Source organism: Salvia splendens, chromosome 8 (genome assembly GCF_004379255.2).
Source record: "Salvia splendens isolate huo1 chromosome 8, SspV2, whole genome shotgun sequence".
Lineage (NCBI taxonomy): Eukaryota > Viridiplantae > Streptophyta > Magnoliopsida > Lamiales > Lamiaceae > Salvia > Salvia splendens.
The window spans coordinates 6,094,919-6,113,186 of NC_056039.1; the positions used below are offsets into that span (position 1 = coordinate 6,094,919).

Here is an 18,268-nt window from a genome sequence, read left to right on the forward strand (position 1 = left end):
TGGTGGGACCCTTGAGCTTGTCCTTGCGGAAGAGCACGAATGTGGGTGTTGTACTCTTGCCTAAGGACATGGAGTAAAAGTGCATCCGGGCCCACATCCATGCTCGTTAGCAAAAGTACGGATAGAGATGCTCTAAGAAGATTCAACCTCATCTTTTCCATTTTTAGAGTCTAACCATAGACATTATTTCTTTAACTTTTGCTCAAGGTTCATCTAATTCTTTCATTTGTACCGCCGAAAAGGATGGCGGAGGCAATTCTCAGTTATGAAGAAAACAAATTAAATTTGAATTTATTATTAGAAAGAATAATATAAACATCAATAACAGATTAATAAAATATGTGTTCAGTCTAAAATCAATAAACTCATCCACCGCAAACTATTTAATTTTTTTTGAGCTGTTTAATTTGCCCCGCCTATTAACTTTGAAGTTTTTGCCAATTAAATGAGTTATTTCTCTTTAAAAAAAACATTTAACTTTAATATCTCTATTTATCAAATTTATTTTATCTTTTAGTATCCTTTCTCGACTTAATTCATTAAACATAATATTTTAAATCTTTATGTTCATCTAATTGTTTCACATCTATCGCTGAAAGGGGTGGTGGAGGCAACTCTTAGTTATGAAGAAAACAAATTAAAATTTTGAATTCATTATTAGAAAGCAATAAGAAGATTTGAATTCATCTCTTCCACATCTAGGGCCTAACCACCGCCACTATTTCTTTAACTTTATCAAGGTTCATCAAGGATATTAATAAGAAGATTCAACCTCATTTTTCATGTTTAGATTCTAAGTAACTCGGCTATTTTTTTAATTTTAGCTCAAGATTCACCTAATTTTTCTGCATCTATCGTGTCATTAATCTATTGGTGTAAGTTAGTTATCAAGTTCGAATTTGCGTATTTCTTACGAAGCCGAACGTTGGAAAAACATGTCCGGCTCTAAAATTGACATGTAATCTATTAATTAGATAGATGTGGAGTTTTTCATACTTTTATGTATTTTATGATCTAAATATAAACATTAATATGTATTTGATCTAATTAAATTAGTATAAAAAATTATTATAAGCAAATGAACAATAAACATTAGAGAATATAGCCCATTCTCATCCACCAAAGACTATTCCAGTTTTTTGAGTTTGTCCGGTCTATTAATTTTGAAATTTTTGCCATCCTTCAAAAACGCGCCTACAAATTTATGTTATTCGTCCAGATTAATTGAAAATTCATGCTTTTAAAAATAGACTTTAAAAGTAAAATGTATTTTTAAAATAAGAGACCACATACTATACTTTCCATCCCAATTAATTGAGCCACATTTTTGTTCAATATTCAAGTTAAATAATTTTTTTTAAAATTCAGCTTTAATATTTTGAATTAATATTTGAAATAATAATAAGATTCGACTTCAATTATTCTATTGTTTAGATTTTAGCTACTTCAACTAATATTTCTTTAACTTTCGCTCAAGATTCACCTAATTTTTCTACATCAATATGTCGGTGAAAATTGGTTGTAACGTTCGAGTTTGCGTATTTATCACAAAGCCAAATGTCAGAAAAAAATGTCTTGCCACAATTTATTGAAAATTGACACATTTTATATTTCATATTTGAAATATAACGTCAATAGAAGATAATAAAATATACTCCTATGTTCCATCAGTGGAGACAACTCTTCCATGTTTTTTTTGCTCAAGCTCATTCTTCCACATCTACCGTCATAAACTCATAATGATGGGGAGACAACTCTCATTTATGATGAAAACAAATTAAAATTTTAATTAAATATTAAAAATAATAAGAAGAAGATTCGACCTCATTTCTTCCATTTTAGATTCTAACTACCTTTGCTAATTCTTAAGATTCACCTAATTTTTATACATCTATTGTCGGTCACATGCATCAATCTGCATGCTAAAATTGGTCATAAAGTTCGAGTTTGCGTATTTCTCACATACCAAACGTCAGGAACAATGTCTTGCTATATATTTTAAAATTGAAATATAAACATTAACGGAAGATAATGAAATATGTGTTCTATCTAAATCTGTACAAATAAATAAATTAATAAATAAATAAATAAATAACATCAAATGAATAATAAACATTATAGAATACCAACCTACTATCATCTACCAAAGACTATTCAGTTTTTTGAGTTGTTTTTTTCCTTGGGTATGAATTTAGAAGTTTTTGCCATCCATAAATTAGGGGTGGCAAATCGTGCGGATTGGGTCGTTATCGGGTTGACCCGATAACGACCCAACCCAATAAGGCCAAACCCGAACCCAACCTGTTAAGGAAACCCCAAACCCGAACACGAATCCGACCCGCCACCTCCAAACCCGGACACGACCCGGACACGACCCAAACACGATAGCGACACGAACCGCTTTGGGTTGACCCGACACGATAGCAACACGATATCGACCTGAACACGATAGCAACACGATAGCGACACAATAGCAACACGATAGCGACCCGACACGATAACAACACGATAGCGACACGAACCACTTTGGGAGGTAGTTCTAATTTCTAAACCCTAATCTATTTTTTTATTATTTTCCTAAGTAAAAGTTACTAAATTAAATCTAATAAAAAATAAAAATAATAAAATAATAAAATATTAATTTTTAACAGGTTACCCGCACCCGACCCGCACCCGGCCCGAATTTTTCGAGTTCTTATTGGGTCAACCCAATAATGACCCGTATCCAATAAGACTTGATCCAAACCCAATTATTTCGTGCGGATTCGTGTCGGATTATCGTGTCGTGTCAAAAATTGCCAGCCCTACCATAAATGGTGTTTGTCATGTTTAATTAGAAACACGGTATGCTTTTAAAAAAATGATTATAAAAGAAAAATATATATTTTTCATTTTTCCTTTTGGAAAAAATCATTCTTTTGAATATATTTATTTATCAATTTTTTTCTCGTAGTTTTTTTTCTCTCAACTGAATTTATAAAAACAATATATTTTAAGTTTCATGTCTTAAACTAATGTGTCAATACTTGATTTTTATTGAGACAGACAACATTATATGTCATTTTTCAGTGAATATCAGTATTAACCGGTATCAAAGGTCCATTTAGGGAAATAAAACGTCGATTAATAGCCAAACTTTCATTTACTAAGAAAACGAACTAATATTTCAAATTAATTTACATAAAGACAGTAAGATTCAACCACATTTCTTCCATGTTCATATTCTAACCACCTCTGCTATTTCTTTAATTTTCTAACAAGATTCACCTAGCTCATTCTTCCACATCTATCGTCACATCACTTTGCATGCGAAAATTGGTCATTGAGTTCGAGTATGCGTATTTCACACGAAGCCTAACGTCCAGGAAGAATGTCTTGCCACAATTTGCATAAATTGACAAATCATGTATTTTAAAATAGAAATATAACCATCAACAGAAGGTAATAAAATATACTATGTTCTATCTAAATAAGTACAAAAAATAAAAAAATGAAGTAAATGAATAATAGACACATTAGAGAATATCAGCCAATTTTCATTCACCAAAGACTGCTCAATTTTTAAAAGTTGTTTTATATGCCCAATCTATGAATTTAGATGTTTTTGCCATCCATCTATTGTTTGTCATGTTTAACTAAAAAGATACTAGTATGTTTTAAAAAATTATTATAAATGAAAAATATGCATGTTATTTTTTCTCTGGGATAAAATAATTCTTTTGAATCTCTTTATTTACTAATTTTATTTTTTCTCCTAGATTATGTTTCTCAACTGAACTTATTTAAACATTATAATCTAATTATTATGTCTAAGACAAATGTGTCAATTAAATAAGAATCGAAGGAGTATAACGCGTGGAATGGTGGTTACTGGTTAGGAATAGAATTATACATTAATAAAGCTATAAATCACTACTCTCATCAGTCTCATGAAATACTGCTGTGAACAGTAATCAACTTGTTTTTTTTATTGAAACAGGCAAATTATATGTCGCTTTTTAGTGAATACTAATATTAAACAATATCCGGGGTCCATTTAGGGAAATAAAACGTCGATTAATAGGCAAACTCTCATCTACTAAGAAAATAATTGAAATTTTGAGTTAATCATCATAAAGTTAAACAAGATTCGACCTCATTTCGTCCATGTTTAGATTCTAACTATATTTGTTTTTTCTTTAATTTTCGCTTGATATTTACCTAATTCGTCACATTATTATGCATGCGAAAATTGGTCATAAAGTTCGAGTTTGCGTATTTCTTATGAAACCGAACGTCAGAAAATGTCTTGCCAAATATTTTATAATTAAAATATAAACATTAACATAAGATAATGAAATATGTTTTCTATCTAAATCAGTACAAGGTATTAAAAAAAATAGAAGTAAATGAAAATACTCATTAGAATATCAACCAATTTTCATCTACCAAAGAGTGTATCCTTTTTTGAGTTGTTTTATTTGCTCAGTCTGTGAATTTAGAAGTTTTTGTCTTCCTTAATTGTTGTTTGTCATGTTTAACTAATGAGATAGTATGCTTTAAGAAATGATTATAAAAAAAGATAGCACATTTATTATTTTTTTCTTTTGGAAAAAATCATTCTTTTTTATTTATTAATTTATAAATTTTATTTTTCCTTCTACTTTTTTTTCTTAACTGAATTTATTAAAACACTACAGTAGTATTTCAATTCTATTTTTTAATGCCAATGTATCAATTAAATTAGAAGTAAAGAGTATGACGATCGAGTAGAATACGGTTAGGAGTAGAGTTATACTAATGTAAAGCTAAAAATTAACATACTCGTGAAAGATTATTGTGAACAGTAATTGATTTGTTTTTTATCGAAACAAACAACATGTATATCAATTTATAATGAATATTAAACAATATATAGGGCCAAATTACGGCAATAAAACGTCGATTAATGGCCAAACTATCATTTAAAAAGAAAACAAATTAAAACTTCAAATTAATTATTAGAGGGATAAGAAGATTCTAATTATTAGAGGGATAAGAAGATTCGATCTCATTTCTTCCATGAATAAAATATATCTTTGCTATTTTTTGCTATTTCTTTAACTTTCGCTCAAGATCCACCTAATTTTTCTACATCTATCGTCATTCATCACATCATTTTACATGTGAAAATTGGTCACAAAGTTTGAGTTTGCGTATTTCTCACGAACTTGAACGTCAGAAAAAATGTATGGCCACTATTTACTGAAATTTACACGTAATCAGTAATCTAATATATATATATATATATTCTACTAATTCAATAAATGTGGAGTTTTTTCGTATATTTTAAAATTAAAATATAAACATCAACAAAAGATGATATAATATATGTTCTATTTGATAATGTAGTACAAAAAAAAAATAGACGTAGATAAAAAATATACATTACAGAATATCGATCATTCCTCATCCCTCAAAAACATGCAATTCAATTTTGTGTTGTTTATCATGTTTAATTAGAAAGCTTTTCTCTCCATCCTCGTTAATTAAGTTACATTTCTAATTTACATGTTTCGAGATCTAAATGAGTTATTTTATCTTTTAGCAAAATTCACTATTTTAATTTTTATATTTATTAATTTTATTTTGTCTTTTACTTTAATTGCACTACTTAATTTAATAAATACAGTACGTATAATTTTTTAAATCTTACGATGGTAATCAAATGATTCAGATAAATTAGGTACCGAATGAAAATGGTATATTGAGTAATAGTAGAATGATGCCTTGTGATACATTATACTATAGAGCTATAAATTAACTAACTCAGTAAATATTGGTGTGTACAGATAATGATTCGTTTTTAATGTAATAAACAACATTATATGTCAATTTTAGGTGAATATTAGACAATATATAGGCTCCATTTAGGGAAATAAACGTTGATCAAAAGCTAAACTCATGTTGTGAATCTAACAAATAACTTAAAATTTTGAATTAATTATTAGAAATAATAATAAGCCTCATTTCTTTTATGCTTATATTCTAACTATCTCGGCAATTTCTTCAACTTTAGCTCAAGAGTCACCTAATTTTTCCGCATTTATCGTCACATCAATCTGCTGGTGAAAATTGGTTATAAAGTTCAAGTTTGCGTATTTTTCACGAAGCCACACGTCAGAAAAAGTTTCTTGCCACGATTTGCTGAAATTGATACTAATTCTATAAGGTGGAGTTTTTCATACTTACATATTTCCATATATTTTATAACTGAAATATAATCATCAACAGAAGATAATAAAATATATTCCAAAGACTACAAAAATAGTATTACAAAAATATCAGTAAATCAGCAAATGACTTATTTTTAATGATACAAACAACATTATATGTCAATTTTTAGTGAATAGTACTAGTAATAAACAATATCCAGGGTCCATTTAGAGGAATAAAAGGTCGATTAATAGTCAAACTCTCATTTACTAATAAAATAAATTAAAATTTCAAATTATTATTAGAAAGATAGAAATTCATACAGTTAGGAAATAGCGCTCTGAACAGTAAATAATTTATTTTTTAATGAAATAAACAACATTAAACGTCAATTTAATGAAATAAACAACATTAAATAGTGAGCCCTGTATTAATATGTTGATTTTTTTTTGAGGAAAAAAAAGAAGTCAATTTTAGGTGAATATTAAATAATATATAGGGTCCAATTAGAGAAATAAAACGTTGATTAATAACCAAACTCCTCTCTCTCTCTCTCTCACACACACACACACGGGTTGTAGGAGTATTAAATTTTCTTACACGGCTCTGCTTCACGAAACGACAATCCGATTTACGAAGCACCACTCCAATAAATGTCATTATAAATAACACTCCCCTCCCCCCCCATCAATCTCTCCATCCCTCTCTCCTCATTTTCTACACAGGGTCAATAGTTTTCTGCGCCAAGGAGAGGGGATTGGACGACCTCTTTTTCTCCTTCACAGGAATTCTCTCAGCTACAAAGAAAACAGTAACTATCTACTGCTTCTTCCTTCCTTCCTTCCTTCCTTCCTTACTGCTTCATTTCTTGCACGCTTCTAATTATTTCTTCCATCATTTTGGGTTGAAAAGTTGGTGTCTTTGATCGATTTGTTGTTTATAATACTAAATTTATTTTGACAACGTGCGGAATTAGAGGTGGGTTGCGTGATGAGTTTTTCTTCTTCACTGCTCCACTAGTAATATTTTCAATTAGAAAATTGGGGGGTTTCAGTTTCATTAATATTACTAGGTTTCTTCTTTCTTCCCTGACTTTGTGAACAGCTTGTGGATCCGATTTTTTGGAGAAGTTGATATCGCAATTTGTATGCAAGTCGTTTTGATTCAAATTTCGGATGATTCTGGGCTGTGGCATGAGTTTTTACCTTTTTGATGCTTCAATTTGTTTCACAGCTTTCATGTTTTTTAATACATCTTCTGCAATTGCTACCTTTTTCTGTAATCTGTTAGATCTGCGGTTTTGCTTTTAGATTTTAGTAGAATTTAAAAACTTTGAACTGAAAGCTCACCTTTTTCTTTTCCAACTTTTTGGTTAAAGTTCATGTGATTTCTGTGATATGCTAAATTTAGTACTACTTAGGTTTAATAGTATTCTAAATTTATGCATAAATGTATAATCGAATAAACCAGAAATGTAATCTCTGCATGTGTTCTAATTTTGTCTCTGTATAAATTTCAGCAATCTTAGCTGCAAATTTCTTGATGTTCATAATTTGCTATGTTTGCAGGTAGGAACACCTTTTTTGGTGATTCCTTTTTAACTATTTCAAAGCTTGAAGCTGAATAGAGTTCACAATCTGAAACGATGATGATGTTTGAAGACATGGGGTTTGGAGACATTGATGTCTTTCAATCTCTCCCTGTAAACGGTGCAGATACGTGTGCTCTGCAGCCTGCGGAGGCGGATGCCGAGGCCGTGGCAGAGGATGATGACTACTCCGATGAGGAGATCGACATGGATGAGCTCGAGAAGAGAATGTGGAGGGACAAGATGCGGCTGAAGCGGCTCAAGGAGATGAGCAAGGGGAGAGAAGGTGTTGATTGTGTGAAGCAATGGCATTCGCATTCGCAGGAGCAGGCTAGGAGGAAGAAGATGTCGAGGGCGCAGGATGGGATCTTGAAGTACATGTTGAAAATGATGGAAGTGTGCAACGCTCAGGGGTTCGTGTATGGGATCATCCCTGAGAATGGCAAGCCCGTGAGTGGGGCCTCTGACAATCTGAGGGAGTGGTGGAAGGATAAGGTGAGGTTTGATCGCAACGGGCCAGCTGCGATAGCTAAGTACCTATCGGATAACAAGATCCCGGGCAAGAAGGAGGGGTGTAGTGCTATTGGCCCGACCCCTCACACGTTGCAGGAGCTTCAGGACACCACCCTCGGGTCCCTGCTATCGGCTTTGATGCAGCACTGTGACCCTCCCCAGAGGCGATTCCCGTTGGAGAAGGGGGTTTCTCCTCCGTGGTGGCCAACTGGGAATGAGGAGTGGTGGCATCAGCTAGGCCTGCAGAGGGACCAGGGTGGCCCTCCGCCTTACAAGAAGCCTCACGACTTGAAGAAGGCGTTCAAGGTTGGCGTCCTGACCGCTGTCATCAAGCACATGTCTCCGGATATTGCTAAGATCCGGAAGCTCGTGAGGCAGTCCAAGGGTTTGCAGGACAAAATGACGGCCAAGGAGAGCGCAACGTGGCTGGCCATTGTTAACCAAGAGGAAGCCATTGCTCGAGTGCTCTACCCCAACCACCGCCCGCCCCTCTCCTCCTCCGAGGGCAGCGGACCATTCCCCATCAATGAGTACGACGTGGAAGGGGTCGAGGCGTCTAACTTTGACGTGCACGAGCAGAAGCCTAACCCGCTCGCTCTGTTTCATCCCCTCATCAAGGATGAATCCATCATCAACTTGGACTTCTCCAAGAAGCGAAAATCGAGCAACGACACAAATGGCGCTACGATGATGATGGATCAACCGCCAACACTCTTCAGCGATGCTCGCCGTGATCGAGCTTGGAGAGACAACCACAACCACCAGCCTGAGTTTGGAGTTTCAAGCTTCAACAACAACAATCAAATGAACGGGATGAAGCTGCCAACCGCGTTTCCTCCGAATCCAGGCTCTTTCGATCTGTCCGGAGCTGGGGTTCCGGAAGACGGGCAGAGGATGATCAACGAGCTTATGTCGTTTTACGAAAGCAATTTGAATGCAGGCAATAATAAAAAGGAGGTGGAGACTGTGAACGTAGCCGATGATGGTGGGCTGTTCCGGTCGGCTGATGGTTTCCCGACGATGTTTAGCTCGCCGTTCAACATGTCTGCGTCGGCGGACTTCGGCGAGGGCTTTCCGAGGGACAACATGGCGAAGCAGGATGTGCCTATGTGGTACTAACGAGCTAACGATGCGGCCTCAATCAGAACATGGCTTGAGTTATGGAGTAATAAAGCAAATGAGGATTTATGTTTGAATCCTGCAATAATAGATTAGGTTTATGTAGATATTATATGAATATGTAGTTTATAATAGTAGTAGTTTAATTTTGTTGTGTAGGTTTGTTTTTATTTGCTCTGTTTCTATTATGTTTGGTTGTTGATGTACAAAGCCTAAAATATCATGTGTTTTAATGTTTCAGGATATATTTTGTTGACTCAAGATCTATGATATGTCGATATCTGATCTCTCTCTCTCTCTCTCTCTCTCTCTCCCTCCCAAACACACAAACACACACACAGTTGATACTCATCCACATCCATAAAACTTGTCTCAATGCAACAAATATTTTCGATGCAAATAAGGGAAAAATTATGTTTTAATATCCTACTTTTGTTTTTTTCGTAATTACGATCAGATCCAATTATAAGTTATTAGTCCTCTATCAAAATAAATTAATCAAAATTAAAATAAGATTAGGTTGGATACATTGAATCCTAACCAAAAGAGTTGGATCAATAGTTCCTGTTATAGCAACTATTTATTGGCACAAATTCGTTTGCTGTTTTTGGGCATGCTAATGCACATGCAGATGTAGGCGTGCATGCATCCACACACTTTTATGAGTTTATCTATGCATGTATGTATCCTCTCTCTCAGCATTATGTCGCATATATTAAGTCAAAACTTTCTCTACTGAGTATAAATGTAATCAATCATAAAAACTGTCATGTTTTTATTACAAATTCTTGATATTAATCTTGGAGCAAAGAAGAATATAAAAAGGAGAGAGGAATTACCCGCAGAGTTCAAGATACAACAATGGAATTTTTTCCAAATTCTGAAATTTATTTAATTTAATAATGATATTTAAAACATGGAACATTTTTTGAGGTCCACGAACTTTGCCAAAGTATCATATTAGGTCTGTGAACTTTGAAAATATCATTTTAGGTCCATCAACTACAAGTTAATATCATTTGAGGTATTTTAAATTTTTTTCCGGACGAAAATGCCCTTAAGACATTCAGAGGTCAATTTGGACAATTCTTTCGCCACTCATCTTGCATCAGAGACCTAGAGTCCAACAATTTTTAACGATAAATTTTTATATTTAAATTCAATTTGGATGTTAATTGTTCTCCATTCTGAAATTCATATAAATAATACTCCGAATGACAATCCATATTAATAGCTATCTAATTTCAAAACAAATAAACTAAATATAATTCATAAATCACCTATAGTAAGTTCTTAAAATGCAGTTTAGATTGAAAAATAAAATAAAGTATCAAGTTTCAATTCACTATCCCTAAATAATTGGTCATCTAATAATTGAAAAATTAACACATATTTTTTACGTCAAATTGTAATTACATTTAAATTAAATAGTACTCCCTCCGTCCCGGACTACTTGCACTTATTTCCTTTCTGGGCGTCCCAAGTTATTTGCACTCTTTCCATTTTTAGTAAAAATTATCACCTACAGCCGCAATTGTTGACTTTGCTATACACTCATTCCTTAATCCCCGTGTCGAAAAGGAAATGTGCGAATAGTCCGGGACGGAGGGAGTAGTAAAAGAAATTGTTGGACTCTAAGAATTGTCCAAAATGCCCTTTGAAGGCCTTAAGAGCATTTTCGTCCAGAAAGAGTTAAAAATATCGTAAATGATATTAACTTGTAGTTGACGGACCTAAAATGATATTTTCAAAGTTTACGGACCTAAAATGATACTTTGACAAAGTTTGTGAACCTAAAAAGATGTTCCTTCTATTTAAAAACTTCCATAAATTGTTGGGTCTCACAAGTCTTCATGTACATCCATTGACGTATGTCTGTTTGCACATCACGCTTATTTCGTGCCTCAATTGACTTATGTTTGTTACTTTGTTTGCACATCACATGATTCTTTCGTGACTCCGCCCATAAAAAAACGTTGTTCATGTATAGTGACGCAAATTTTAATGATTTTAGTTGAGCGTTACTTCGTAGTGATAGGATCTATATTATTATATGGTACTATGTGAGATGATATTTGGGCAAATATTTGAGTAAAGTTTAATCGTTGATCTAATAGTGTTATTTGTAGCATATTAGACAATTTTTTTGTGGATGAACAAATATAGAAATGAAACAATGAAGATATATGTTTCTCTTATCACAGTAATGATTTTATTTGAGATTATTCTGTCGTAATTATATGGGCTTTCAATATTTTTTTTCTCTAAAATCTTACTATTTTTTAAATACAAGTACACAAACTTTTGTCTTTTCTAATTTTCCTCTTGAATCAAAAAACAAAGCAATTGTTTAAAATTGGATAATGATGCAGTGGCAACAGGTTTTAGAGATGGAGACGAACATTGAAGACGGAGACATCTTTGATGAATCAGATGGCAAAAATGGATGTGATTACATGAAATTTAAATTTTAGAGTATATTTTAATTAAGAAAATCACAATGGTTCGGTTTTGATTACCACATAAGTTTTAATTTATCACATTTGTTTGGTTTTTGATTTAGAAAAAAAAACAGAAAAGACCAAAATTAGTGTATTTATAGTAAAAAGAATAAAATATATATAAAAGTAATGTAAGAAAAAATTGAAAAGACCAAACTATACCCATGTTTGATAATCAAAATCGCCCAATGTTATTAAAGAAGTGGGCTCCAATTCTGCACCCATCGATTTTTTTATTAGAGCATCCACAATGGGACGCCAGATGACACGCCCGATGCGTGCCATCGTCCGCCCCATTGTGGGTGCCCGCCATCGTCCGCGCCATTGTGGGCTCGGCGAACGATGGGCGCGGACGATGTGCTATCGTCCGCGCCATCGGGCGCCCCATTGCGGGATCGACGGACGATGGTCGTCGACGATGCCACGCATTTTTTAATTTTTGTATAAATACCCCTACCCCACCTTCATTTGTAGTGTTTAATTTTCACGATTTCACTCTCGAAACTCACATTTTTGTTATTTCGATGAAATGGATGCAAGTCCCAACAGTCCGATGTTTGGGGAGGCGCGTTGGCAGGGTACAGAACCCGACGAATATCGGCCGTTCGACGCCAACACACAATACGATCCCGAATTCATTACGGAATCATATAGTTTGGATGACATGGAGCCGTCTCCAAACCGACCCGTCGCCCCCTCCCGCCGCGCCGCCGCAGACGCCACCCCATCCGCCGCCGCGGCTTCCGCCCCCGCCAAAAAGAAGCTGGTGGTTACACGAGCAGCGAAAGCGGAACTCGTCCGGTGGACCTCAACCGGACATACGAGGACATTGAGAGTTCCGGCACACCGATGTCCTCCCTGCGTCCCATAGGCGTCAAGGCTGCAAAGGCCAAGGGGAATGCGGCAGCGACATCATCCTCGACTGATTCCGGCCCCGAGCGCGACGACCGCCGCGTATGAGTCGTTGGCAGCAGCCTCGATGGCGAAGACGTTGTTGCAGACGCACAAGGCCCTCGAGAAGTGTATGGACCCCGCCGAAGCCGAAATTCTCCGGGGGTTGATCGATGAGTTGCGTCGGAAGTTGGGAATTTGGTAGATTGGCCAACTAGAACCGTTTAACTTTTGTGTAATTATTAATGCAATCTTCGCCGGTTTTTGGTTACTCGTTGTGTTTTTAAATTAGTTTGCATTGTATATTTGAAAACATTTAAATTAATTAACATAACAATATTAAAACATATAGGGCGTGCCTTAGGGCGCCCCATTATAAGTGGGAGGACAAAACTGCTGACGTGGCGCGCTATAGGGCGCCCCATTATGGATGCTCTTACTCATGAATTGCCCAATTTTGTTAAACCTATTACCTATCTTATTACTAAAAAGAGGAAAATGAGAAAGACCCAGCTTGGCCATTCAATCTAGTAGTAGTAATTGATTTTTATTACGAAATAATAGTAAAATTGAGTACTTTGATTTATTGATTATCAAAAGTGGTTATATATTTATTTTGTAAGGTTAGAAAACATAGTACGTATTTATCTCCTTGTATTATTAATTGATAATGTAATTCCTTTTTTAAGTAAGAAACTAAGGTGGCGTTCGGTTGAAAAGATAAAATAATAATGAGATTCAATATAGGATAAGATAAGATGGGTCTTGTCTTGGACTAAATTAGTATTACTAAATTTTATATTGGTGTTTGGTTGAAGAGACTATGTCCAAGATACAATATTAGTTAAAAGTTCTATTAATCAAACTAATATAAAAATTATCATTAATTAAGCTTATTTATTATAAAATTTACAATACAATTTAAATCTATTCATTATATGATACAGTTAATAAATATTAATTCATTTGTTTTTTAAATATAAAATTATTAACTAATTAAAAGTTACATGAAAAAAAAATTACAATGCAACAATCGACACTCCATCACTTCTTTTATTATATTTTTTGCTTGTACACTCAATTAAGACACGTGGATTCCATAAAAAATGACAAGTGTTATATATATGTGACAACATATTTAGGAAAAATAAATAAATGAAAATGGGGTGGCTTCTTGTCCAACCAAGATTATAAATAAATAAATGAAAATTGGTGTCTTCTTCTCCAACCCAGATCTTCTCTCTCCTTCGAACAAAGCATTGGTTGAGAGAGGAACGAGAGGCGGATAATTTAGTCGTAGGGGGTGGGCTCTGATGGATAGTCACAAGATTAAGGAGAAAAGGAGTATGTCAAGACGGGCTGAGACGGGCCCAGATCAATAGTTGCGGGCCAAGTTTAGGTGGACAGTGGTAACCGAACATCTGATAATTTAAGAAGATAGGATTACATTATGTTTGTCCCGGAAACCGAACGGGGCCTAATAGTACTACAATAGTAGGGAGTACATGATAAAATTAACTTTTGTCATATGTTATCAAACTAATACTACTGTACTACTAATCAGATATATTTAAAGTAAAATTACATCATTATGAAAAAATGTGTATTACTACTAGTATATTTTTTTGTAAAAACTTTTCGAAAGAGTTACAAATTACAATTGGAGTACTATATTTCTATTCTTGACACTACAAATAATGTAATCAGATTTTGGTTAGCTTTTCAAAATTTACATTTTGATTATATTATAATAATTCCACGCCGACCAAGCCCAATGCACTGATGAGTTTCTTCCTCAAGCTAGGGTTTGAGTGAGCAGCCGATTTTAGATATTCATCTCTACTTATTCACGGCAATAATCGCCCAAAAACTGTCGATCGTATTGTAAATCTTCACCGGTTTAGGGTTTGCAAGCAAAGAAGCATGATCATTGGTGGTTAAGTAGCGTCAGCACCCTGCTATGATTTAGGAAATTGATAAATTGGACTTGAGTTTTTGAACGATCACGAACTCCCAACAATGGCGACCAAGGCAATACATGAAGCGCTTACGAAAAATTCCAACTTTAGCTCCAGAGGCCTATTCTCCGAAAGCTTTGTGGGTGCTTCATCCGCCGCCGCCACTTCTTTCGCCATTGCAATTCCTTTTGCATATCGAGCTTTGTTTGGGTAAGTTGTGTTTAATTATGTGTATATCTCTGTTTGACAAATGCAGTTGGTTGAAGGATTCGACTATTGATGTTTTGGTGGATTACTTTAGTTTTTCTTTTATTTGTTCCAACCCAGTAATGTTTTGGGGGAAAAGTTGTCATTTTTCTATCTCAGCTTAGGTGGAATTGAAATGTTAATGGAATGATAGTGATGTATAATAGGAGATTGATTAGTTATAGTACTCCACTAAATTATTGATTGATGTAGGAAAACATTGGCTTCTGCTTCTTTTCTTTTAAGTATATCTTTTCGAGGCGTTTAACGTTATGAATTAGAATAGATAGATCAAAACATCACTGCATAGACCAGTCCATTCTTTACTGATATCGGATTGAAAACGTATGGGGCATCGTAAAACTGTTGATTACTTTTACAGTATGAGATGACTTGCTTGGTTAGTATCAGGCTTTAAGACTAGGATTGCATAATTATCGTGATCAAGTATGAAAATGATCATTCATGTATTTTGTAATCCTAAGCAGTAAAAGCCACTTTATGATCTGAAGAAAGTATAACTGTTGAGATTATCATAAGCAATGGAGATTTTCATTGTTATGTTTATATTAGTATTGGAATAAAAAAAGGCAGTTTTTTGTTATTGCTGTATATTTGCCAGTCATTTTTCTAACTTCTTTCTAGAATGTACTGTTTTCAAGGGTGACTTTTGTGTGAGGGTTCTCATGCTATGCGAGGTCGATATAGTATCCGAGGCTTATGAAAAGTCTTGTGTCCAATAATTTATTTGTATCATAATACTACTTTGTATTGCTTGTGGTTGATCTGATGGTTGGTTAGTATTAATATATCCACGATTTATCTCAGGGATGGCCCTATGCACATTGCCTATTGTGATGCTGGTGCAGTCCTAGATGAAGATTTCAGTTCTGTTATGCAGAGCGGGCAAGTTGGCTATGTTGATGCATCTGTTGGTGTGAAGAACAGTAAAAGTTTTTCGACTTGGAATACTTTCGGGAATGAAGTAAGAGACAGTTTCAAGCAGTATGACATCCAGCTGAAACCACTCTTCTCAGCATTTCATTGGAAAAATTTTGGCCTGACATCATTGAGGTCTTTTATGTTATTCTATTTGCCTCTTTTGGAACCCCGTCCACCCAGAGAAGATGACGAGGAAGATTTTCTAGTTGAGAATCCAGAAGAACATCATGTAGATTTGGTTGAGCCATTTAAGAAATCAGTGATACAAATAGCGCGTGAGGTAATATTCTTCACTTGATAAGTTGATATCAGCCTAAAAATTATAGGTTATGGTGTCTTATCTCATTATCCTACTGTGTTGGTGATCTTTTTATGAAAGCAATTGTATAGTTTATTTTTCCACTCTATTGTGCCATAACTCAATATTGATGAGAACCATACATGAAGTCTTCACCGTAACCGATACTTTTTGGCTCCATGTTCAGACGAGTGTGGTTACCACAAGGCGTATCCTCGAAAGACTTGCTGTTCATTTTGCTTCACAACGCATAGCATGGAAACTTCTCAAGGGTAATGTTTATAATCTTTACTCATTAATTTTTTTAATACCAATTATTCACATGTTCTCTAAACGCCTCACTTTACATATTAACCATCACAGATGTTCCCAAATCCGCAATTCGGAAGGCAGCAAGGAAAATGCCAACTTGTACATTCTGTTTCTGTGTCAGCAGAACCACCCTCAGAGGTCACACATCTAAACCTTAGGCTCTTGATTAGGCTTTCATTGATGAAACCTTGTAGTATCATTCTTTCTCGATTTTGCTAATACCTATCTTCATATTACCAGGACATCTCCTCGGAGTTGTAGCTTCGTGGGCTGTTCAAGTTGGCGTCAATATATATGGATTTCTTTACACTATAACTAAATCCAAGAATGACAGTGATGCAACAATTGATACAGCCGAGGAAATTAAGACACTCGGAAAGAAGGTTTATGGTACCAGTGTCCGATGTGTTTCCTCACTCGTTTTTGCATCTATCGGAGCTGGCATTGGAGCTACGTTGATTCGTCCCTCAACGGGGCAGTGGGTTGGTATGACGCCATAACAATTTGTGATGATAACCATAGTTGATCAATCGTAATTACTAGTAATTTATAGTACTAAGTATTTTTTGATTTAATTGTTTGCAGGGTGTTTGCTCGGGGATTTAGGAGGACCGATTATCGTTACATTCGGTTTTGAGAAACTTGGTTGGGTACTCTGAAGGCTCGTATCAACAGAGAGAAGAATCGCTCCTGCAGACAGACACTTATATTTTTTTACTGGCACTTTTTCATTTTTTTTGCTCTGCGCTGGTTGATTGTAACGTATAAATGGAGTGATTTATTTCAAAAGAAATAAAATTGAATTATTTACTCACACAGTTTGTCTTGGTGCAAGAAGAATGGTCTACAAATTATTGTTGTAATTTTTGTTAATAGACATTTTCAATGGTAATGTTTAATTGCATAGAGTAGATTCTTAATAATTTTATTTGCAATTCTTACATTTCTGGATAGTCATTTAATTATTTAAAATACTAGTGCTCTCTTTGTTTGCGATTGGGAGTCACAATTGAGTATGATATGGATTATAAGAAATATGAGTTAAAAAGAATAATTATAGTGGAATAAGGTTTACATGGAGTATTATTTATAGTAAAATTGAATCCAATTCTTATTGGTGGCTAAACTAAAATAACAAAAAAAGAGCCTTTTGTTTGTTGCGGGAGACAGAGGCAAGTATATTGCAAATTTTTTGTGCTAGTTTTGGTCTTTTGAACCTTCAGTTGGAACCACGACTAGCTTTCGTAAGAGCATCCACGGTGAGGCGGACGCTAGTCCACCCGATGTATCGGGCGTGCTATCGTCCACCACTGTAGCTATGCAGACGATGCCCGATGCATCGTCCGTGCCCTATGGATCGTCCTCGGACGATAGGCCATGGAACACGTATCGAGCGTGCTATCGTCCGCCCCATTGCGGGCCACGCGGACGATAACACGCCCGATGCAACGCGTTTTCCTTTTTTTTATTCTTCAAAATTTATATATACACACCACACTTCTATTTCTTCCTTTCACTCTTCCATTCACTCTTTCATCTCATTCTCTCTATTTCAATTTATAATGAATCCCGGTAATTTCCCAAATCCGAATAGTCCCGACGGATTTCCGATGTTCGATGGTGGTGCACGGTGGCCGGGTACAGACCCTGACGAATACCGGCCCTTCAACTCCAACACCTAGTACGATCCGGATTTCAGCACGGATTCGTACGGGCTGTCAGACAT

The 18,268-nt window shown here is 34.9% G+C and overlaps 2 protein-coding genes across 4 annotated transcripts; both read left to right on the plus strand.

Moving 5' to 3' along the window:
- Positions 1-6,782: 6,782 nt before the first annotated feature.
- On the plus strand, positions 6,783-9,655 carry LOC121745169 (ETHYLENE INSENSITIVE 3-like 1 protein). Of its 3 annotated transcripts, none has more exons than XM_042138970.1 (2): positions 6,783-6,985; positions 7,743-9,655. In XM_042138970.1, exon 2 carries the CDS (start codon positions 7,820-7,822, stop codon positions 9,392-9,394), a length of 1,575 nt encoding a protein of 524 aa, XP_041994904.1. In that variant the 5' UTR covers positions 6,783-6,985; positions 7,743-7,819; the 3' UTR covers positions 9,395-9,655. The 3 variants fall into 3 exon arrangements, with proteins under 3 accessions (XP_041994904.1, XP_041994905.1, XP_041994906.1); XM_042138971.1 differs by lacking the exon at positions 6,783-6,985 and adding an exon at positions 6,996-7,319; XM_042138972.1 differs by lacking the exon at positions 6,783-6,985 and adding an exon at positions 7,000-7,152.
- A 4,651-nt stretch (positions 9,656-14,306) lies between these two features.
- LOC121742973 lies at positions 14,307-17,356 on the plus strand. The gene is made up of 6 exons (XM_042136127.1): positions 14,307-14,954; positions 15,819-16,212; positions 16,418-16,502; positions 16,594-16,680; positions 16,783-17,028; positions 17,128-17,356. Exons 1-6 carry the CDS (start codon positions 14,806-14,808, stop codon positions 17,199-17,201), a joined length of 1,035 nt encoding a protein of 344 aa, XP_041992061.1. The 5' UTR covers positions 14,307-14,805; the 3' UTR covers positions 17,202-17,356.
- Positions 17,357-18,268: the final 912 nt, after the last annotated feature.